The following is a 24,366-nucleotide window of genomic DNA, read 5'->3' as shown; positions in this document are numbered from 1 at the left end:
TCACGTGTTGGTATTTCAGCAGTCTGAACCTTCCTCAGCACCGGCTTAGCCAACACTGAGAACACTGTGTCACTGAGGCAGTGTGTTCTGTGTAGTTTTTTACTGCAATAAAAACCAGCAGCGTGCTGATGATATCATTAGCAAGGGACCAGATTTGGTAGGTGGGGGATGAATGATGGTTCATGTCACAGTTCACTGTGTGGCAACTGACCACCTTCAAAAACCGCAAGGCATGTCTCACCTTTCCTGGATCATTAAATATGCATCCCCCAGGGAGGATCGAGTGGCACCGAAACAAGCAAACAAAAACACCACTGCATTAATAATAGAGTGACTAAGCTACATGCACGCACAAATACGCACATGCCCCCGGTTTGGAGTAGTTGTTCTTATCAGAGATAAGAGATCAGTCTGAGACACAGACAGGTTTAGAAAGTTCGGGACACAGTAAAATAAGTTTAATATGTAAGATAGGAGAATACTCAATAGCAATAATGCACTGTACATTATTAATGGTTACACAATATTAGTTTTCAGTGTAATAAATGAATGCTAAATTAAGAATTTCAAATATTCTAATACAAAATAATATCAATAAATACCTGCTATTTAGCTTGAGTACGACACAAAAACAAACCCATTTGGGCTGAATTTTAATTTCTGATATCAAAGCATATTGCTGTATTGTTTATGCTGACCTTTTAACTCAAATACCTGCATAATAATATTTAAACCCATCATACTTTCTACACTACAAGAAGATTTGTAAGGAGTCTAGCTGTTAGTCAAGATTTTTCGGTTTAGCCTCCTCAAAAGAGGCTTAACCAAAATACCCGACTGTCATTCTGCCTGAGCTCAGCCGCTGTTTTTGCTGGTCTAACCAAAAAGTCAGCTGTTATATAGCTGCTGTAGCAGAGTGTTGGAACTCTCCCCCAACAAAACCCTGTTCTCTCCCATTATGCCCAGGTACAGATTTCATATGTGGAAAGTCGATAGTCAGCTTCACTCAGCTTGCAGAGGGAAAACACAAGAACTCAGGGTAGAAGGAAGATGTATTTGGTGCTAAAGAATTTAGCAATTAAGAGGTATACAGACACAGAAATTTCTGTAATGTATATAATATAGCGGAATCCCATTTAGCAGCAGTTTTTCCATGTTATGAGTTTTTGTAGACTCATTGAGAATGATTGGAACAGAGAGGACATATACGTACCGTGTCTGCAAAATGGATTTTTATCTGAAAAGGCATCTACTGCAACACTAGTCTATACTGAAAGAGGCTAAGCTGTAGCAATATGATGCAGACCTAAATACTATTTACAAATGACATTGCCAAAACCCATGTCAGCATTGGCTCCAAAATTTAAGCTATGCTGTTACACATACATATCAGCCAGAAAGACAGACTGCCCTAAAGTAGAGCAATCCTTTCCACCAGAAAACACTGTAATGGAAGCAAAGTTCCTGGCCCGAAGCCATCTCATTTGAGCTTGTGTAGCACAAGATTGTATTAGGTGATGCTCCAGATAAGGAGGATTTGAGAATCACACAGATCTTTACTGTTGATGCATGTACGTATCAACAATGTTGGATTTAAATAATCGTGTACAGTTGAGACGACAGGCCAGAAGTTACATCCTCATAAAAAGCTCAGAGTCTCTGTTGTGATGTATACTGTATTAAGGACAGTGAAATGAGCTCCCAAATGTTCAAAAGAAATAACCGTATAATAATAAAAACCTTAATGCCTGGCAAGTCCATGGAATGGCACCGGGAAGGTACTAGTTGGCATTTTCTCTGTTTCTCAGCATCAGTGACTTTGTCTTTACGTTCTTTCATGCTCCAGTAAAGTACAAGATGAGTCTTTGAATTGGTTTGATGTACTGCAGCCTTGGATGCAAACCGGCAAAAGTACAAAAGGGAAATGTGTGTAGGTTGTCTTTGCAACCAAGTGTTTGTAGTGGAATCTAATCTGCAAGCACACAGATAGGTTTCGGGACACAGTAAAATTAGTTAAATATGTAAGATAGGAGAATACTCAATAGCAATAACGCACTGTACATTCTTAATAGTTACATTGTTTTTTCAGTGTAATAAATTAATGCTAAATTAAGAATTTCAAATATTCTAATACAAAATAATATCAATAAATACCTGCTATTTAAAACTTCAAATAGATTGGATTATGAGACAATGGGCCCCTGGACAACGACATGTAAAACGTCCCCAATCCCTCCAATGTGGTCATTGTGCAACTCGGTGTGGTGGGTTTCTTTGGGGTCCTTTGATTAACTATTTAACCAAAAATGTCACTTTATACAGAGGCTCTGGTCCATTATCTGCTAGGCATGTTAATTTATACTAACAAGTCAACTAATTATCATCTTTTAACTGTAGGGAGGGGCAAATGAGTCAAATAGGTGACGTTTAGGTGATATTCCTGTGTTGATCTCATATCCTTTAAATAACCTTTAAAAAAAACTAAATCTCTAAAAAAACAATATACTCTTAAAAAAACAATCCCTTCTAAGTTGCAGAACAACACAAGTCTAGCAAAAGACAGTCATAAAAATGTACAGAGTATTTCGGCTATGGAACCGTTTCCACAGAGAAGAGGAGTGATCTAAAATCTAATGGACAAAACACCAGTCTCTTTGATGTAGTAACAGACATCATACAGAGCCACTTCAGTGGCCGTTTAACCTGTGCTCCACTCATCACATCTGCTTAATTCCATTAAGATATCACAGTGTTTCAACTGATGAAAATGCAGTTGTCTCTACAGGCACAAAAAAGTATCATTAAAAAGATGATTTAAATGCCTTTCACGTAGAGAGGAAGAGAGAGGAAAACAGGAGGAGACTGACACAGCAGACTGTGTGCAGAGGGAGAAGACTTCTGTCAAACTCCCGGGGTGCGGTTCAACACAGAGAGAAAGAAAACACACTGCATGGAAAGAAATCTGCAACGAGCATGAGATGGTTAAAAGCTATTGGGATTTGTTTGCGATCAAGGCTGAAATTCTGAAAACCCTGAGAGAACCACACAGGAACTGAACGCTGGCTTAGCTGTGTGCAATATCTTTAGATCAGATCGTGTTCTCAGAGTCATTTCAGCTGCACAGAACATACTTCGAGGTACAGGACATCAAAAGCGCGACAGAAGATTTAATCTACTACTACATCAATCTATATGCTTCAGACTGAACAACCAAACTAGAGGTACTAATATCATGGATAAAACCAGTTGCTTGAATGAACATGAGATCTGATTCTCTTCTGTAGGTCAGTGCCTTCGGGGGGACAGGCTGCCCTCACCTCAGGCAGCTCAAAGCAGTCACTTCTCACTGAGTCAGTCAGGATGTTACAGCTGAGTGAAAGAATGTGGAAGTTATCATTAATAAAAAACAAAAGAAACCAGTGTGCACTAGTTTACATCTAAAGCTAAATAAATACTAATGGCAGCATGCTAACAATGACAATTCTAATATGCTGATGTTTAGCAGGTATGTTCACCATGTTCACCATCTTAGTTTAGTGTGTTATGCTTGCTTACATTTGCTAATCGGAACTAAAAATAAAAAAAATCAGTGGAGCTGAGGTGGATCAAGTGAACAGTTTCAGGTTTCTGGGAATCATCATCACAGAGAACCTGACATGTTCATCTCACATCTCCACACTGGTGAAGAAAGCTCAAAAAAAACCTCTTGTGGTATTTCTTGAGGAAACTTAAGAAGGGGGATGTGTACGGCCCAGGACCAGAGGGCTCTGCAGCGGGTAATTAAAATTGCTCAGAATATCATTGGTACCCATCTCCAGAGCATCAGTGATATCGGTGAGGTAAGGTGCCTGTGCAGAACCCAAAGGATACTAAAGGACAGTACCCACCCAGCCATAGCATGTTCACCCTGCTGCCTTCTGGAAAGAGGTATAGAAGTTTCAGCTGCCACACCACCAGACTATAGAGCAGCTTTTTCCCCCCAAGCTATCAGAATCTTCAACTGTAATTCATCCTCAGCTCTGCTCCAATGAACATTGAATATTGTTTATTTCTGTTTACCATTTTTACAATTGCTTCTGAATTAATGTATATTGTCTGCTATGTAGCAGAAGGGAGTTACAAAGCTCAGTTTCATTATATAACCTGTTATATTGTGACAATAAATGTACCTACCTACATACATTCATACTACAAGTACAACTGAGGCTGATGGGAATGGTATTTCTTAAACAGGTATTTGGTCATAAACCAATTGGACAATGGACAAATACATGTGTTGAGCTCATGATGGCAGTTGATACCAAAATCAGGATCAGATCACCAAATTAGTTATTACAGTTTATCCTGAGGCGGGCATGAATTTCTGATCCAAATTTCATGGTAATCCATATAATTGTTGAGACATTTCACTGAAAGCCACAAGAGTGAACCTCATGATTATGCTATAGGAAAGAGAGGCAAAAACCAAAATCATTAGGAATTAATCATCTGGGAACCATGAATTCTGCACAGAATGTGCCAATCCATCTAGTAGATGGATATTTCACAGCATAAGTGAAAACTTTGACCTGCTGGTGGTGCTACCATAAATTTAATGGGAATCCATCCAAACATTAGTTAAAAATATTTCAATCTGGACGAAAGTGGATGACCACAATACCAACTGACATTGCTATCCAAAGACTTGTGCTGCCTGCATGACTAAAATCCAAATTTATAAACTCAAAACTAGTTTAGTCAACACAATAATCGGCTTCTTTGGGCATCTGGACCTGTTATTCGTCTTCTCAAACAGAAGTCAGTGTGCATGTTTACAAAATGTTGCCAAAAGCTGTTTGTGTGTCATCTTCCCCCTGCTGCTGTCATTATGATTTCTAAAATAATTAAGCTTTCAAAGCTGGGATGTTGAACTTATTTATCCGCTTTACGGGGTAGGACTAAGAAATATTACACAAAGGGGAGGGAACATTAAGTATTAGTTTATAAAGCGACAGTTTTTTTTTTTTTCAAGGTCTTCTTCTACCGTCTCCTCCCACAGGGGTCAACTGGACTCGTGTGGGGCAGAGGGCTGAGAAAATAGCTTTTGTCCGTTTCACTATATAGACGAACAAAAGACAGAACCCTGTTTGTTCCTCGTATGGTGTGTGGGGGAGGTGGGGGGGGGGGAGTGGGAGGGGTGCATGTCTAATTGTGCATCTGTGTAAAGGGGGGGCAGTGCCTCTCTTGAATATTCCATATGATGAACGAGCGTCAGTCCTTTTCATAGAAAACAGAAGCCTTAAAACGACAGGCAACAACAGAGCACATTGCCCGCCTGTTCAACCTAAATGACAACAAGCTTTCACTGTGTAGTTAAAATACAATTTGCTAAACTGATCTCAAGAAATGATCACAAACCAGTTTTCATCACTGAAATATAAAATTGTATTTGTTAAACATATTATCAAAAACATACATTTTATATTATGGATGCTGTGTTTAAGCCAGATAATGTAAGAATTGATATCCTTGTGTAAATGTATGCTTGTGATTGTGTTTTCAAGCACGTGTGGTGAGTCCTGAGAGGCAGGAAAAGAGAAAGAAGCGAAAGGACACGCATTGCAGAGACAGTTGGGATAATTAGTGAGCCGAAATCACGTTTTCTCCTCAGAATAACTGGGCTAATTGTTCTGCTTCATTACAGAATGTTAATAGGATTGATCCTCAACCTGTGGAATGTTTATGTTAGCTCCAAATCTTTCATACATAAATCTCACTCCACCACCATGTTACCCTCACATGTTACATGTAAACACACACACAACAGCCTGGAAATCTCAAAAATAAAAATAGATTTCACAGACAAACTGATAAATAAGGATAAAAAGTAAAATGGTAACCTAAAGCATGTTGTTTACTACTACTAATGTTAAGCTTATTGATTCTAAAAGCTTGGGGATAAAGACTGAAAAATATTTCCCATAATCTTCCAAATCCATCTTCCCAATCCACAAACAACACTGGCTGCATTGTGTCCAGCTCAGCACAGAAAACGGTATCAAAATACTTCAAGGCAGATGATGCAACAAATATTATGGTAAAGCTATTTCTATTAATAAAAAAGAAGAAATGGCTTGTTACCAGGAACATGAAACTCTGAGGGAAATAGACATTAAGGCTTTTTTGTATAAGTAAAATTGATCATGTGATTGCTACCTTTGTAGTCCCTGGAAGGTCAAAATGCAATTAATCTCCAGCCATTAGTCTACTGACATCACTGAGCATAACGGACACAACAAAGATACATCCTAGACATGCACAAGGTCCACTGTATTCTGTGTAGTATATTTGACAGATTCATGTAGACTCTGCCTCTGAAATGTACAAAATATCCTCATCAATTAGCTCAATAAATGGCTTCCTAACTTACAAGACAGAGATGGGACTGCCTGAGAAAAACAAACTCAGCATCTTGTGTGAAAACTGTGTGGGTGCGGAACCAGCACGACTAACACCATGCACAGATGTTCTGCTCATGGACACGTCAATTTCCCAGGGGACGATGCTTTGACCCTCAGGCTCTGCATCACAAAATAGCTACAACCCCTGCCATCAGAGAGCAACAGCTACAATATATAAATATCTATGATGATTTGCTATTTCATCTACAAGATAGCAGACCATATTATAGAAAAGAAAATGTGAAAGTAAACCATGATATAAAAGGTTTTACAGGGATACAGATGAATCTATCATGATCATATGACCTCATAGAAATGTATGTGAAAACCACAATGAGTAGTTCAACTGTAACTATAAATATGAACCCATAACAAGGAAGCTCTGAATACAATATTAGCTCTCTGTTGTTTTAACCTACTTTTGATAAGAGCTGCACAAGGGCTTTTATGTTGGATTGTATTCAGTATGTTTACACAATTAAGGCTTCTGCAACAGTTTTGTTCAGAACCCAACTCACCGTAATGGGAGAAGTGCTGAAGCGAATCTTCCTCTTTGGAGGGATGTCCTCTTTGTTTTCATGCGGTAAACCAGGAATCTCTGTCAGGTCAGAGCCCGGGTCATAGACAATATCCTCATCATCTCCGTAGAGGTCATCCTCAGGATCCGTGCAGCTTTCCCCCCAACCCTGGTAACAGGCATCCCCGTCTGCATTAAAAATCACCCGCTCATTCCCAGAGTATTCCTCGTCGGGTTCTTCCACCTGGGCCTTGGGAGAGTCAGAGGGCTTGTCTTCTCTTGAACCATCCCCATCCTCCTGGCTTTCCCCGGCAGGTGTAGTTGGGGTTGGCAGTGGCTCAGGGGTTGCATCTTCAAGAGCTTTGTCGATAAGAACAGCATCATCTGTAGGTTTGGAAGCTTTGGACACCCCTAGATCATCAATAAGTTTTTTCATTCCTGAAGATTTCTCCTCTTCTTCACAAGAACCATTGACCTGGCTTCCGTTGGTGGTGACCCCAGAAAGACGCCGCCTATCTCCACCCATAGTCCCAACCTTGTCTTCTTTGTCTTGGGCTCCTTTCTCTTGTGGTACTGGTTTCAGCTCCGATGTCTCCGTCCCAGGACTGGGGCTCAGAAGGTCCTCAGAAGACGAGGATGTGGGAAACTTCCCCCCTATCTTGCTCCGGTAGCTTCCACGAACTGGAGATTGTCTTGAATCATCTTCACTGAGGTCACCTCCATGTCGCTGGAATCCATCTGGTGAGTAGAGGGCCCGTCTGCTGACTCCTCTGCAGGGCGCACCTTGGTTGTGGTGGTCTGCATTTTCAAAAACAGCACTGAGTTGACTAACCGTCGGTGAGGACGCCTCTGTTCTGGAGCAAAGTGAGTCCAAGGAGTCTGTGCTGCCTCGATTGGACCTTGCACCTCGCCAGTCATCGAGATGCTCATGGGAACCTCTTTTATCACGTCCGTATGGAAAGACTGGTGATTGGGACTGGTCACGTGATTGCTGCTCAAACAACTTCCTGGTTTCAGAGAACTTTGCTCCAGCACCTCCAATCCTGTCAGTTGAAGAGGAATGCTGAAGCTTTATCACTGATCCATCAGCCTTGTTGATGAAGTTGGTGGGCTTGATCAACTTCTGTGGCGAGGAATCATCACGACCACTGGCCTTAGCTGAGGGATTTTCCGAGCCCATCTGCATGAACATGTCCTTAATGCGACTGACATGGCTGCCATACTGGCGGCCCCTCGGTTGTTTCACCCGTTCGAGGTCTTTGGGCTTGGAGTCTCCATCGATCCGAGGCTGGTCAAAGGCCTTCTTGAGTGCCTGAAACTCAGCCCGGTAGGCATTGCGGTGGGGGGAGGCACTCCGGAGGCTGGTTCTCTCCCCCGAGGCCTCCGTCTTCAGCATGATGACGTCTTTGGATTCAGAGGGGATGTCAGCATTGCCGTGGCCTCATTAGAATATGGGGAGTGACGAGTCTAATTTGACCTACCGCAGCGCTGCCTAATCTGATCCAGCGGAAGTTCCTCTAGGCCCATTCACACCTGCAGAGATAAAAAGAAACATTATAAAGATAGAAACATTTTGTAACACCGCATGTTTTTGTGAGTTCAAGAGAGATCATTATTTCAATATGAACACAATAACATCACATAAACTGAAAGTTGCACTTTCTCATCCAAATGATGGTTACAAAGAGATAATTTTTACTCTCAATCAATAACACTACTCAGAAACATGGGGGCCAAATAAATTACAGATGCTGAATGTATGACATAAAAGCTCTCAGTACAAGATAACTAGTTATGATAGTCTATTAGACTCTAAAAGCACTGATTCTGTCTTTTTAGCATTGCTGCACTGTTTACCTTCTCAAATAAATACTTACTATAGACATTACTGTGGCAATTTCAGCTCTTTATGTTTAAACTGGTTCTATACTGTCCAAAATACTGTTGATTCAAATTTTCTTCTTCTCTGTTCTCCACCCCACTCCCTCTGTTTTCTATAGTAAGCTGTGTGTCCCACAGCTCTCTAAACCATCAATGAAATTATGGTGGTCCCTCCTAAATGCCAGCCCTCAAACAAAGCATTGCATGGTAGTTACAACTGCACAGAGAAAATGCTGCTGAATGCCCCAAAATTGTTGATACTATCCCAGGGACAAAAATACAAAACATTTCATGAACTGAAATATTTGCCGTTTAAATGTTGAGAAAATGCCTTTGCCCACCCTTACAATATCACTGAGTTAGAGCATTCCATACCTACAGCCATGAATGTTTAATCCTGTTTGGAAATGCAATCCACATAGAGGGGAATGAAATAAAAACACAATAAAGCTGATATGAAGATAATTTAAAAAAACAAACATTCAATGTGGGACACAGAGAATCCATTATTCTAAGTTGTGCTGAAACCCACAGCCTGGATGGTATGGATGCATGAGCAGCACCCGTGGCTGAAACCTAAATGTCCTGGTTCAATATTCATTATTCACAATGCTGGACTCTTACTGGTCCGTGATAACACCTACAGTATGTGAAATCCTTGTGCAAAAATGCATCCGTTTTAACTTAAAGAAACATCCCGTGCTGCTTCATAGGATATTGCACGGAGGAAATAAGTTAGTGGTGAAGGATAAATGATGAAATTGAGGCTTTAACATTGTGTCAGTGGGATCAGACAAATAGGCAGAGCCGCACATCAGCCACACCGCACACAACATGACAGCTCAGACCTCCACCCCCCTTGACACTGTTAAACATTTATTTATTCGCATTTTGCCTCCTGCGCAGACTTATGCAAGGGCTAAAAATATAAACGACTAACCCTTCTCACTATGACTACCAAATGAGTGAGTTAACTGTTAACCACAAAGCACCGCGATGTTGCTTCAATGTTACAAAAACAAAAGAGTCAGACTTACATTCATGGCACGGGCTTCGATTGACGCGTGATGTAAATACACTGTAATCCAGAAGGTAAACTCGTGCAAAAATATGGATGCTCTCGTTGCAAAACCTTTCGGGGGGGGAAAAAAACATTTCTATCCCACACTCGTAAATCGTCCCGGGCAGATTCGCCACTACAGAAACGTCTGGACACACTAGAGCCGCTTCAACGCCATTGCAGGCAAGTGGGTGATGCTGCCAGTCGCACTACAGGGGTGTCGGTGCGATTTGGCAGCTCCTCTCACTGAGAGCTGCACTGTGGCAGCATTTGCAGGACGGCAGCATCCGATATACGTCTGCGCTACTGTAAAAGAAACACTACTTAGCTGTAACGATATCGGGCGATTTGCAAACGTAAAGCCTCATGTGACAGGTGTTGAAACCTGAACTGCTGAAATGGTTTGGTCCGATAATCTGCCGCGAGCGGAGGGGGTTTCAGCGAGCTGCAGTCTGGCATAAATACCAGCACACGGCAACTGGAACTTTACTCGCTGCTTATTGTTCATATATGGGGTTTGGGTGGGGTTAGTAAGGTCAAAGACCACTCAGGCTGTGTGTTCAGGGTTTCTGAAAATGTGGAGTGAGTACCACCAGGGGGGCTGAATGTGTTTTGGGGGGGGTGAGTGTGGCAGGAAAATTCTAAGGTAAAGTGTGATTTCACTGTTAATTCACTCATTGAAGGTCTGTCCATGAGAGGAAAAAATGCTAATTGATTAGGCCTACAACATTTAGGCCTACTATTTCCTCCATGTGGGGCCAGAAATGCTTTAAGGAGACTCTATTTAGTCTAATATAATGAAAAGAAATGAATAATAAAGTTGGCAACTGAACACATCAAACTCTATCTCACACACTCAACATGGCTAAATGCACTTTTTTAAAAAATACTATGTTTTCCAGAGTTTGCAGTCTCTTTCTCCTATTAATGTGTGGGCATTATTATTGTAACAGTCTCATATATTCAAGCTGGCTGGGTCACACATGAGTCAACAGAGTCAACTGCCTAAAGCATGGGACTGAATACATGTGATAAAGCACTAGAAAGGAAGCTTTGTCAACATCAGAATGTGTGATTATTACCACACAGAGTTATATAACTGATTTTGTTGTGTTGAAATACATGACATTGTTGCTTCCACATGTATTTTGTTAGTACAAATTACAAGTTATAAATGAATGTTTAATCATAAGAGATTAAACCATGCATATGCTGCATACATTGAGATATTTAGGACTTGATTTCACTTGTCACTTTCTCAAATCTCATAATGTAAATCTCATTTATTTTAATCCTATCTGCCAAAATATGCAATTAACATTATTATGTAACAATTTCAGTCCATGCTGAACTGACTTAAAGCAGAGGTGGTTTACATACAGTATGTTGTTTTTTTATATGGTAGGCAGCTGCTGTTCTATTTTTACTTAAAGTAGCCTACAACCCTTAAAATTTTTCAGTGCCAGCATCTTGAATTTAGAGAGTGAAATGTTACATGAAAGGGTGTCTTTGCCATTTAAAGTCTATCTGGTGTACTAGAAAGAAACAGACCCACATGAGTTACAGTCTTTATCTTTATTTATTTAGCTGATGCTTTTATCCAAAGCGACTTACAATTGCTATATATGTCAGAGGTTGCTAGCTAGGGGTTAAGTGTCTTGCTCAGGGACACATTGGTGTTCTCACAGTGGATTTGAACCCGGGTCTTTCACACCAAAGGTATGTGTGTTATCCACTGGTCCATCACCACTCCCACCTAATTGATCTAAGCAAGCAAAACGCAGGGCAATTACAGTGTGCATTCAGCTGAAACAGAATTGTACAGTGATCAATCCAAATCAGTACACATCATGTTACATCACACACATTTGGCCACTATCTTAGCCTCTTGCCAAGACAGAAATGCTGTTTTCCCAGTCTTCCTTGTGCATCTTACCGCATGCATTGCCCTATAATGATTGTTGTGATATATTCATACCAAGTCCAAACACTGTCTATGTGAAGATGTTGCTAAGCAACCTAAAAATAATCATAAGGGGATAAAAGGGAGGGTGAGAGAACGGAGCAGACTCGCACTGCAGAGCACAGAGGATGGATGGCGTCGTGTATATCACCACAGAGGAAGCCATGAATCCAGTTTCAAACATGAATTCATCAAACAAAAATCATTCAGTGACCACCGTCAGCATGTTAGCCAGAATTAGGATCCTTTTCTGCGGGATCAGTGCTCTATTAGTGGTGGCTGACATCAAGGGGGCATGAGGGATGAATTGAGGGCCCCACAGCCCTTTGGCAGGCCTGCCTTGGAGCCAAGAGGCTAAAACATGACCATCTGTCAGCTAGGACTGTCTCTGCATGGTGCCTGGACAGATTGGAGCAGACTTCTCAAACATGCCTGTGCCCTCTTGCAGCTGGGCTGCGGAGGTCAAGCCCCGGTCTAGTGATGATGAGCATTTGTGTATGTTCAAGAGGACGTGTCTGTCTTCACAAGTCCTGGACCTCCATTATCAAGATATCATCAAGCTAATGGATCAAAAAGCAATCAAAGAAGCCAGCAGTAAACCGTGGAATTAACCAAAACACGAATGAAAATGCTTAAATGAACGACCTAGTGAATTACACCACACCCACATGCTGTCCTGGATCACAAGGAGGCAGGTTAGCAAAAAGGCAGAAGCCACTCCTTCGATTGGATATACATTATAATTCCCGTTTAACTTGAACATCCCGCAGAAAGATTTCCTGAAGGCGTGGCGCTCCTGACTCACATCATGTTTTGGCACTTTTGGGATTTTTACTAGACAACCATCTTTTTCCATCCAGATGTTCAGCCAATGAGAAGTCGTGCTGTCTCCAGTGAGGAAAGGAGGCGGAGGAAGGAATGCAGCAGAATGCTCATTATTATGGCTGTCAAACCGGGTGGCGATTAGATAAAACATCCTTTTTCATGAGAGATTTACCTAGATGATATGCACCATGTCCGCTGCAGCTGTTGCGGTATGGCTTGGCACGGGTACGTATCGATTAAACTCGGAAATATCAGGGGATTTTTCTCTGGTTTGCCTTTGATGCAGGGTCCATGCTAGTTAGCTACGTAGCTAGTTATTAGCCTGCTGCTGTTTCGCTGCTCCGCTCATTTTTTCCAAGAGGCTGAGGAGGAGACGTGGAAAAATGGCTAATGAAAGAAAGCGATACCGTTATACGGGTGCCTAAACATTAAACGTCAAAAAAAATGTGTTTTGTACAGTACCTTAACGTTACTTCTCAAACGAGGAATATAAACGTTAAGTTACGTTGTCTTGCTAGTTAGTTTCTTGTCACTCATACAGCTTTAATTACCTTTGGGGAAATAGCATATTATATGTAGACCAGGTGTGTTATGAATGCCTAATTGAGTAGCTTGTACATGTAGGGAATAGATGAGATTAATACACTGCTTCATTATGTGAAGTCTACACAGTGACAGCATCCTGTTTGTTACAGCGGCTTATCACTGGTGCACACATTACTTGTAGGCAAAATATGTTTTCTCAGTTGCCAGCTTATTAGGTCCAGCTAAAACTAATGCTAAAAACTAATTCAACAGCCCACCAGTAAATCCCTTCATGAAGGTTGTATTGCTCCATTTTTTAAGGCACTTAAAGCCCACTATGAACCTTAAAAATGCAGCAAGACTGAAAGGCTCACATCTCAGCAAGCAAAAATGGATTTGCTTTTATCTATGGGTACCACTAACACCTTGTTTACTTTATTTAGCAGTTAATCTGTCAGTTATACTCTTGATTGTTAAATAGATCATTAATTTTGTCATAAAAAAAAGTCAATCTGAACTTGCTAAAAGTGCTAAAACAAAAAAAAAGTAAACATTATAACCTTAATAAAGAAAGAATGTATTGCACGGCTATTGCATCAGACTGTATTAGTTTGATCCTGGTGTACCTAATTAATGGGCAACAAACCGAATGTGTGCCCCCTTGAAAGACTTGTTCCATTCATGCTTTTATTCATTGACCCAATAGTTTACGTTGCGCATGCCTATGCCAAAGACACCGCTTTACATGAGAGAAATGTCCGTATGGAGCGATCCCTGGGCTTGAAGGGGAGAACAGCCCTGTACAGAGATGGTGAGTGGGTGTGTGCAGTGGTGCACTTCATGTGTTGAGCCGTCCCCTCCCCCCTGTCATAACACAGTTACATGCTCAACTGGTTCCCCATTAATACTGGCATCATTGTTTTCAGTTGTCTGCTGTCCCACAAACTTGGCCCACTTACTTTTTGTTATAACAGCAGTTTAATGATTTTCAATTTTACCTAAACCTTGTCCTTGCTTAGAAGTAGAATTTCTTCTAAATCATTAACTATGAGACAACCGTCTGTTTCTCCTGGTTAACGTGATGCTGGTACCTTACCACACTGATTCAACACTGTAAATGACACAGAACTTCTCATCAATCGTTTCAGACAAATCAGTTACTTACCTTTTTATAGAGCGCTAGAAGATTGAACTGGCTGTTTCATGCTCACTCTTGTCCTTAGCCATTGCCTTCTGCTTGTTGTGACAACAGTTAGTTTCACTTCCAGGTCTGTGTTTAGAACGACAACGCTCAAACGCATCACAGGCAGTATACGAAAGCCTCTGCCCTTAACAGTAGCAATCCTTGTTGTCTGTGCTTCCCCGCTTAACACCAGAGAAGCACATGCAGTCCTCCTGACCCAGGCGACATGCACAGACAAAGCTGATTCAACAGATCTAGGCTAAAGGACATCCCTCCCTTGTCTCTGCCTCAGGTAGCTAGGGCCATTAGAGGGACACGGGTGGTTTATTCACTCTATGTTGCCAAAGGCATTTTTAACTAAGGCATCCCTATGAGCAGTGTATAGAAAATCCTTGTGGAAAATGTAGCTTTGTTGTGTGTATTAGCACCAGCATGGACACTTGTCTGTCTCTACGCTTGTCCTACAGCAGGAGCCAACAGGTTAGTCCTTAGTGGACAGTTTAGTGTTCACTTTTAATTAGTGATGTATTATGTACAGTAGGAGCGCTGTAGTCCATCATCTCGAGAAAGCCTGGCAGAAAATCTGCCTGCCACGAATAAGGAGATCTGATGCTATTAGCAGTGTAGCTTAGTCAGTGATCTTTACTTACCCTGGCTGCTCTCTAAATGGAAGTGACTGCATGCAGAGGTGAGGGTGAAACACAGTCCAATGGGAACCTGTAAGCTAGACTGGCTAACAGAAAAGGCTGCCGGGGTGTGTGCTAGGGCCTAACTGTTTGTTGCTGAATCAACGCTTTAATGTTGATATGCTAAAACACATTTCAAATCCCATAGGTCATTTCCTATTCCTCAGCCCATCAGGCGAGACCGGACCATCTGGGGTTGCTTGTATGTCCTGCCTGTCTCATGTCACAAATGTTTACACCACGTCTAGTTGGTCTCTGAGCATAACAGAATAGCCAGTGCTCGACCTTGACCGGGAGTGTGAGACTGTGGTCCTTTGTGTGGTTAAGAATTGATGAGGCCCAATGGGTGGGGTAATAGAATCCGAGTGTGCGCATTCATAGTGGGAATTGCAGATCGACTCGAGTCGTCACCGAGGGCGCCGCTGGTGTGCTCAAACTGAATAAGATTTTATTCTTGGTCTCTGAATAACCTAGATCCTAATGTCACGGGTGCAATAGTAGCAGCAAGGAGAGCTATATCGTGGATTAGTCATGCTCAGTTGGTTCCTCCAATCTGTCCTTGGAAAGAGATGTGGCGGGAATAACCTCAGGTTTCTATAAGTAACACCACGTTTAGTGGCCGCTAAATGCTATTGATTCTATCTAGGTGTGATAGAGCCCTCGGGGACATTGGACATATGGCCAGTTCAGCATCTCTGTCTGGGGCCACAGATGTAGCCCAGTTTAACACACATATGGGATTATTTTAAAACTTTACACTTCTAGCAGTGCACTGAGAGGCAATTCCACCTTGTAGATGTGGACTTCCATAATAATGTGCAGCGTACTGTGCCACCTAATCTTCTATAGCCCCTTTGTGAGACCAGGTAATAGATAACACTTAACAACCTAGATCACATACTTACTTCTTCTTTCATGGACACGGATTAAAATGTAAATCCAGCTATATTACTCTCTTCAGCTGAGACTCTCCTTGGAAATCAGCTTCTGTTGAAGGAGAGGGCTTACAGTTCAGTAGTAGAGCCCCGCTGCATGTCATAATGCTGATGAAAGTGATGTGGAACATGTTGGTTTGATGCCGATGCCTATGATGAAGCAGGAGATAAATAGTCATGGAAATTGGTGACATTTTGCTAGCGGGAAGGCACACACACAGCTTTTCCGTGCATTCCCATAGCTGCTTAATGTGTGTGGAGTTATGTGTCTGCAGGCGAAAACTCTCTTTCTGTTGCACTTCATAGCACAGATCTCCAATCCCCCCTACCGCCACCTCTTGTGCTCTTTCTCTTCCCCTTCCTCCTCCTCTTCTTCCTTGTACACCCAGTCTCCCATGGAGATTAAAAATGGAGTGCCCACCAACTGAGGGAGAGAGGAGAGAAAAACGCTGCGCAAAATGCTGAGCGGTTGGAAGAAGACAATTGAGCAAGAGAAAGCTGGGCAAATCACCTCCAGTCTCACATTGTGTAAACTTTTGTGAAGGGGTTGCCATTTTACTACCGATGCTTTTCACAAATAAAGGCTAAATGTTTGTGTTTGAGGTGGAGTGGGGTTAAACACACAGTATAATGGAGCTAGAGTTGGAGGAGGGCATGAAAACAACTCTGTACAGTCTGAATGACTCTCATTACTGCTGCTTTTATTCACAGCACCTCGGCTCCTTGCCGAGGTAATTCATTGTTGTGGTTTAGCAGCTTGCTCTTCCGATTTACAAAATCATAGTCTTGCTGGCAGCTAATAATTTTAATTTTTGTCTTCACGCTTTGCTGTTTCAGCACTGCATCCTTTTGTGAATAAATGCATTTACCTTCATGAGAATGCAGAAGGCAGGCAAGAAGAGTAGACAAATCTATCATTGTGAGCAGTATATGAAGTGTGAAGTAGGTAAGCAAGTACTTTTAACCCAAATGTTTGCTTCATTTGTTTTCCCCCGTATTAACGCCTCCTCTTCTTTTCTAATTAGCGCTGCTGGCAGGTCATTAATGATGAATAAAACAGAAAAGAACAGCCAATGTTCTGCTTTCAGGAACTAATTTCCTTTTGGTTTAAAATCTGCATTTCAGTGGTCACCATCTTGTCGAGATCGCATGCAGTCCATAACGTCTACCCATCTGCGGGAGTGCTGTTCGTCCATGTTCTGGAGAGAGAGCACTTCAAAGGAGAGTTTCCCCCCTATCCAAAGTCAGGTATAACACTCCCCTACCCATTTTCTGCAGTTTGTTGTAGTGGTTAATAGTGTTGAAATATTTGATTATCTAAATCACTAAAACATTTGGACCGGCCATTGTTGGCACATTGTATAAATGCAGTAGTGCATTCTCCATTCATCATATTTCACTAGAAGAAATTGCTTAGCTGCTGTTGGCAACACGTCCACAATTCAGCTAATGGGTCTAAATGTGCATTACTGAATTGGTTCTGACCCATGACAAATCATTGGGTCACCCCTTACTAAACAGCTCTGCCTACAGGTGATGCCAGCAATGACCCGATCACTTTCAGTACCAACCTGATGGGCTACCCTGACAGACCGGGCTGGCTGCGCTACATCCAGAGGACTCCGCACAGCGACGGCGTGCTCTATGGCTCCCCAACTGCAGAGCATGTCGGCAAGGCCACCGTCATAGAGGTGGGTGTTTGGACCACTTTCAAAGTGAAAGAGAAGGAAGATGAAGGCATTTGTGCTTCTGTTTAATGTGTTAAGGGAAGGAAAAGAAAGTCTGCTTTTGTGCTAAAAGTGTTGAACAAAATGAAAGCATTAAATAAGAAGAATCGGTCATTTTCAGTCATTTGAAAGGAAAGCCAAGGCACACATACAGGTAATAGAGCCTTGATTTGTATGCATTTAGTTGTAGTAAAGTGCAACGTTTCGCTCTGAGCTTTCAGACAAATTCCATTATGTCTTTTTATGCTTTCTTTGTCCCCCATAAGCTACTGTAGAAATTCTTTTCCCAAAAGGCTTAGCGTTCCCAGCGTGCACTATGTGCCTCTATATGGTGTCTCAGTTGGTACAGAGTCTGCATACTGTATCTAGCTCAGCCTTGTCCAGAGGGCTGCTGCCATATAAGCTGCACTGATCTGGGCTTAAACTTTCACCCCTGTGTGTTGCAGATTACTGCCTATAACAGACGTACTTTTGAGACGGCACGGCGCAACTTAAACATAAACATCATGGGCACAGAAGGTAAGGTGCCAGTGTGAGAGCTTAGAGCAAACAACAGATCAGACTGTGTCAACTGATTAAACCCTGAGGGCACATTCAGTACTTGAAGAGAAAACGATGCCTTTGATTACTTTTGTCAATGAAGACTTATCAATCACTTCTAAAGACATATTGTATTGATCTAACCATGCATATAAACAATTATTAACAATTATCAAACTCTATCTAACAGTCTGAATCATTTAGTCTACAGATAAACTAAAAGATGTCTTACTTGTTATAGGCACTCACCTTTCATGAAGCATCAAGCATCACAGGTTGTCATAAATCAGTATGATATGTTGAGACTTCTGTAAACATAGAGTCCTGTATTGGTACAGTATGACACGGTTATGAAGTTTGAATGAATGAAGGCGTTACTTTCCATCTTTGTGCCAACACCTCATATCTGCGCATCTGTATTTTTGCACTGTGGCTTGTTGACCTGTCACAGTACATGCAGTACAGTATGAACTGAGTTGGTTGAACGCTCAGCAGATGTTCACAGCGCTAACGTGACATCACTCTCCCTATGCTGTGATGTCATCTGCCATCTGGCCCCAGAAGGAGGCCAAGTCATAACAGAGTGGAGCAGACACACAAGCGTCTGCTGGACAGACTGGCGAAATCACTGTCAGCTATGCAGTACTAATAAAGTATTAATGACGTCTTAGTCAGCAGAACACCACTGTAGCTGTCCCCTCATCTTACTGCCAATCACCCTTTTCACATTTCCCTCTGACTCTCACCTCTTCATCCCTATGAACAGAGTTCCCTCTGCCCTACCAGGCAGAATTTTACATAAAAAACATGAATGTGGAGGAGATGCTGGCCAGTGAGGTGCTCGGGGACTTCCTGGGAGCAGTGAAGAATGTATGGCAGCCTGAGCACCTCAATGCCATCAACATCACCTCGGCGCTGGACCGTGGCGGCCGGGTGCCCCTGCCCATCAACAACCTCAAGGAAGGGTGAGGATTTTGAAGGTTTGGCTGAATTTGTACAGCAGCAGTTGTAAATACTAGGAGTGCTTTTCATACAGAGGGAAGGTTGATCCAGTTTCTTTTTCTGGCTCATTTTATAGCACTTTGCATTGAGTTTGTGCAGGATAAGTGTTATAATTTAGGTATAATCATAACATCTCTACAATAAGCATGAGGTTTAACAGTCTTACAATTTCTTTCCATGAGTGACCTCTTCACCCTGTCTCAGTCAAACAAATTGCTTGGATTGTCAGCCCACTCACATGCTGACATTTTATTTAATTGGGGCCTTGGGGATCCACAGCTCGCTGTGAATTAGATGAGTACACTTGGCCATCAGCGCTGACAGACACTGTCGGTTGGTCTAGTTCAGGGGGGAATAGCCCACATGAAGTGCCATAAGTTGTGCATCAATGATTCATGCTGACGTTTTGGAAGATGAAAGCATCTAGGAGAACACTCAGTGTAGGAGAAATGCTATGACTATAACAAGCCTCAGCATAAACATGTAAAATGGGGCTCCTTCTTCTCTTCTCTTCTCTCGTGCTTTGTATTTCACTGTCTCCACCTCTCCCTAGAGTGTATGTGATGGTTGGTGCTGATGTTGCCTTCTCGTCGTGCCTGCGGGAGGTGGAAAGCCCACATAACCAGCTGCGCTGCAGTCAGGAGATGGAGCCTGTCATCAGCTGTGACAAGAAGTTCCGAGCTCAGTTTCACATTGATTGGTGTAAGATTTCTCTGGTGAGGATTGTCTTGTACAGATTTGGTAAATGGTAAATGGACTGTACTTTCTAGCCTTCCGATGACTCGAAACATTTTGCTTGTGCTACATAAGCACTGTTTTTGACACACCTTTTCCAGTTTACTGTATCGTTCCCAAATGCTGAATTAACTTAAAACTTACCAAAACTTATTTCTTTAGGTTGACATCAACAAAGTGGTCCCGATATACATTACCCGTCCAGAACCAGGCACCGGGATCCTACCTGAATTTGGGGAATACAACCCTCCGTCTGAGTCTCTGAAGGGCCGGGACTACTTTTCAGACTTCCTTATCACACTGGCTGTTCCCTCCGCTGTGGCACTAGTCCTCTTCTTCATCCTCGGTTACACTATGTGCTGCAGACGGGAAGGGGTGTAAGTGTGCTTGGACTTCAATTTTTATGCAAATATTGCACCACACAGCCCAACCAACATTTGAGGATAGGCCAGAAACTGTAATTTAAGTCTATATGAGAACCAAATGGGAGATAGGGTGGATAGTGCAGGATATTTAGATAAGAGCAATAATTTGGATTGGAATTGCAGCTTGTCATTACCATCCATCCACTGAGTTCCCCATGAATATCTGTGACAGCATTTTGTTAATTTGTTCATGTACATCTTGATGTTTTAAAACACAGTCGCGGCATCGGTAGCCATTCATCCACGAGAAATCCTTTCATCGTTCTCCATCATTTACAGGCTGGGAGAGACGTGCCCCCTCGTTCACTCAGTATTCCATGTCCCATCACCACTTCCACTCTGTCTATACCCAGCAGTCCATTCACTTGTGTGTAGATGTCTGTTTAACTGTTAATATTAGTATTTAATTCAGCCATTTTGTTTTGTTTCTAGGGAAAAAAGAAACATGCAAACACCAGAGTAAGTGTTTTACCTCTCCTGTGTTTTCCCTTATTTTGGTTCTGTTTCTGCCCCTCCCCCCCCTTTGGTTTGCAGTTGTGTCATCTATGTTGTCATTGACGGCTTTCTCATTACCATGCATACGCTCATCTGTGTGTTTACATCCATTCATCCAATGGGCTGCTCAAAAATTGAATGACCAGATTTAGGTAATTAATGCTGTAGCAGTAACAAATAGCTTTAAATTGTACATTAATCTTGAAGACTAAGAACATATCTAAGTCAGACGAAGTCACAGCGATAGGTAAGGGTGGATGTTATATTTCTGTTGTGCATGCATGAATTGAGTGCGGAATGTAATTTCCACGACACCGAGCATACTGTAGCAGATACGAATGGATTGCACATTCAAATATTTTAGATGTGTTTCAGTAAATAAAGCATTACACACAGGATGAGACAAATTAACACCACCAGCCACGGCAACAATGCAAGCAAGCATGTTAACGTCGCTGCCTGTCCCCTCTCCAGCATCCAGCTGGTTCACCACAGCTCCATACAGAAATCCAGCAAGGAGCTGCGGAGCATGTCTAAGAACCGGGAGATCTCTTGGCCCCTCTCCACCCTGCCTGTCTTCAACCCAGTCAGCGGCGAGGTGGTGCCGCCCATCCACCCCGACAACTATGAGACCACCAGTATGCCCCTCATGCAGACACAGACGTGAGTTGAAAGGCGATTTAATTTGGATGGAGGGGACGTGCACTTGCGGTAGCACAGCATGCGGATGAAAACACAGACATCCTCACGCACATTTGTGCACCCGTGCTCATTAGCAGGCATGCACATGAATGGCCCATAGGAGTCATTATGGGGGAGTATGGAAACTAAAGCATTATCGTTTTATCTTGTTTTCAGTCCTTGTAATGATTCCATGTTTACAGCTAATGCTGCAGCAAGCAAGTCAGGCCTTTGGAAAATACGACTGGAGCTTAAGAGGTTCAAACTGTCCCATGAGTTTCCTAATGGGCTTGAAACTCTGAACAATTTGCTAGTATAAGTACAGCATGCTTTCACATGGTACTAAAGGCTATTGTAATGTATGTGAATGTCTGTTTACCATATCATGATTTATACTTTCAGGAATCTGCAAAACCAGATTACGATACCACAGCAACGACCATCTGGTTAGTATTTCCTTTAACCTTTAGATAGTAGTCCGGTGATCTGCCTTAATATATCTGCATGTGTACTATGTGATGTGACTTTTAATAAATATATTACAACAACAGATGATTCTACAGGCTTTAGTCACAGCAGTAGATGTCGGAGCAGCATTTAAGCTTTGACTAGTGATTGTGGTGGGTGATCTGCCTACATTAAGTAGGATGTTGCTCACAACCTCAGTGTATCTCCCTTCTGCATCACTGTTAAAAATACAAGCATGCAGACTTTATTTAATTGGATACAGATTACAGATAGCAAATCATTGTGCTATGGCGCCACTAGAAATCAGGCACCAGAGCTTTACCTCTTGTCTAGCACCGTCTCAGTCACTGCATTTGTGGTGTCGGTGTGCAAGCGCCCTCCTGTGTGCATGGTGTTCAACTGCATGACAGTTCCAGCACTAACCCGCTGCTCTCTCTGTTCACTGCTAACAAAAGGAGATAATTATGTCATGTCAACTTTTCGAAGGCTGGAGGTAGGTGCTGCAGCCCATTTATGTGTTAATGAAGAGATAAAATGCGAGTTGTTATTTCTGAAAATAACAGAATGTATCAATGTGAGTAGTTGGCAATTAAGTTTTGAATCATTTTTTCATATTTATTCTAGGTAAATGGTATTCCTGAGGAGAGAAAGGTGGCCGAAGCACTGAATTTGTGACCAGAGACACCGATGTTGGAGCCGACTTTGATTCCATATCTATATCTTTGTTTTTGAAATAACATTTGTGCCAATCTGCATGCCTCAGAAGTGTCTTTACAAAGATTTATCGTCCATATGCACTTACACTTTGAAGAGTGTGTTAAAGGTTAACAAAAGAGCTTAGCTTACGATACAAATACAATAGAAAATGTTTTAATATTTGTGTAAATGTTAAATCTACAATGTTTGTATTTCTACTTGCTTTGCACAATGGACTTCTTAGAAGAAAAAGGGAGTTTTACATTATGTTTTAGTTGTCATGTGTTATCAATTATATGTAATGGTCACATGATACCAATAAATTCTTTTGAAAAGATTTTTTCCGTTAACTGCCTCTGTTTCAAAAATAAACAAAATACTAGAAACAGCACATTTTATGAAGGTATTATTACCAATGTACAACAGAATAAAGGCATTTATAAATAATATGGATACAGTTCACATTTTTAAGACATCACAAAAAAATGTACATGTAACATATTTCAAAGAGGCCCTGCACAGGGGTATAAATAGTTGTTGCTTTTACACGACCAAAAAGATCTATTAAGGCCTGAAACAATTACCAAATTTATAGCTGTTGATCAGTCATAGACGAGAAAACGTATTGTAGTAAACTTCAGGAAACACGGAAATGCCATTCTCATCTATACAATGAGGTGATGACTGGTTACAGAAATTACAAATCAGTTTGAGAACACAACAAGAACAGCACATCTTCAAATAAATCACAAGAGAAACCTCGAAAGCTGTAGACAAATTGTTCCACTGGGTAGGAAAAATGTATTTTCCATGTGGACCCACAATTTTCTTTCACAGAGAAGCTACGTAAATGTGTAGAAAACGACTGACACTGCAATCTTTTGCTACCACATAGTAGATGAAATAGGCTAAAAACTAAAAATTCATATGCAATACAGCTTGGATCTTACAATATTTTACTTTTTGTCTCTGCCAAATTACAAAACATTTGATTTACCCAATAAACTGGTACCCATGTTAAACATTGTATTTCACCGCAAAGATGAAGAAAATAAAAATAAAATGTATGCCTTAAAGTAAAAGTGCTCATCTCTTGTAAATGTCTGAGGCTATATAGGCAAGGATACATCGCCCACTTACCCACTGACAAAATATACAATAATTTCCTTTAAGCAACAGTAATATATCTTCTCAGCTTAGTAAGTGCATTGCCTAGTATCTGCTTTCAAATGTTGATGCGACCCTGATGCAAAGTGCCTAACAGATGGAAGATTGTGATCATAGCCTAAGTACAAGCAACTGAGAAAAGCTATATGTTCAATTCATTCACTCACTCGCTGATCAAAAGGTTCACTGGCTTTGACAGCAAAGGGAGGATTTATATTTAACTACTGTACAATAATATGTGCAAGCCAGTGCAATATCCAACAGAGCTATGAGCATGTTTTTAACAGCAATGGTAGGATAAAGGACTAAATTGCTGTATAAAATAGTCTTGCACTCTATCATATGATTATACAGAGTGAATTGTGAGCAGTTACCTAATAGGACAGAAGACAGTAAGGAGTTAGGACAGTGAAAG

The 24,366-nt window shown here is 41.6% G+C and overlaps 2 protein-coding genes across 5 annotated transcripts in view; one reads left to right on the top strand and one right to left on the bottom strand.

Annotated features, from left to right (window-relative positions):
- Positions 1–15,043, bottom strand: part of ppp1r9a (protein phosphatase 1, regulatory subunit 9A) — a gene marked incomplete at its 3' end in the record, with an annotated part of 36,606 nt that extends 21,563 nt beyond the window's left edge. Inside the window, 2 exon segments of one of the 2 annotated variants that reach the window (XM_038724499.1) lie at positions 6,959–8,490; positions 14,377–15,043. In XM_038724499.1, coding sequence (XP_038580427.1) covers positions 6,959–8,353 — 1,395 coding nt within the window. 2 annotated transcript variants of the gene reach the window in all.
- sgce (sarcoglycan, epsilon) lies at positions 12,735–23,121 on the top strand. Of its 3 annotated transcripts, XM_038724503.1 has the most exons (12): positions 12,735–12,911; positions 17,141–17,263; positions 17,549–17,706; positions 18,189–18,261; positions 19,049–19,247; positions 19,838–20,000; positions 20,182–20,396; positions 20,877–20,903; positions 21,414–21,602; positions 22,023–22,066; positions 22,544–22,581; positions 22,713–23,121. In XM_038724503.1, the coding sequence occupies exons 1-12, from the start codon at positions 12,863–12,865 to the stop codon at positions 22,761–22,763; spliced, it is 1,329 nt and encodes a 442-aa protein (XP_038580431.1). In that variant the 5' UTR covers positions 12,735–12,862; the 3' UTR covers positions 22,764–23,121. The 3 variants fall into 3 exon arrangements, with proteins under 3 accessions (XP_038580431.1, XP_038580429.1, XP_038580430.1); XM_038724501.1 differs by lacking the exons at positions 12,735–12,911; positions 20,877–20,903 and adding an exon at positions 14,004–14,022; XM_038724502.1 differs by lacking the exons at positions 12,735–12,911; positions 22,544–22,581.
- Positions 23,122–24,366: the final 1,245 nt, after the last annotated feature.

The sequence above is a fragment of the Micropterus salmoides genome, unplaced genomic scaffold (assembly GCF_014851395.1).
Source record: "Micropterus salmoides isolate LMB-PRFRI ecotype aquatic unplaced genomic scaffold, ASM1485139v1 Ms_hic_scaffold_17, whole genome shotgun sequence".
Taxonomy (NCBI): Eukaryota; Metazoa; Chordata; class Actinopteri; order Centrarchiformes; family Centrarchidae; genus Micropterus; species Micropterus salmoides.
Note: the sequence above shows the minus strand (reverse complement) of the source record. Positions and strands in the feature narration are given on the sequence as shown.

Coding starts and splice junctions, on each gene's coding strand:
- sgce (XM_038724503.1), top strand. CDS start 12,863: ATGATATGCACCATGTCCGCTGCAGCTGTTGCGGTATGGCTTGGCACG. Junction 18,262..19,048: donor AAACATCATGGGCACAGAAG/GTAAGGTGCCAG, acceptor CCCTATGAACAG/AGTTCCCTCTGCCCTACCAG. Junction 20,904..21,413: donor AGAAACATGCAAACACCAGA/GTAAGTGTTTTA, acceptor TCCCCTCTCCAG/CATCCAGCTGGTTCACCACA.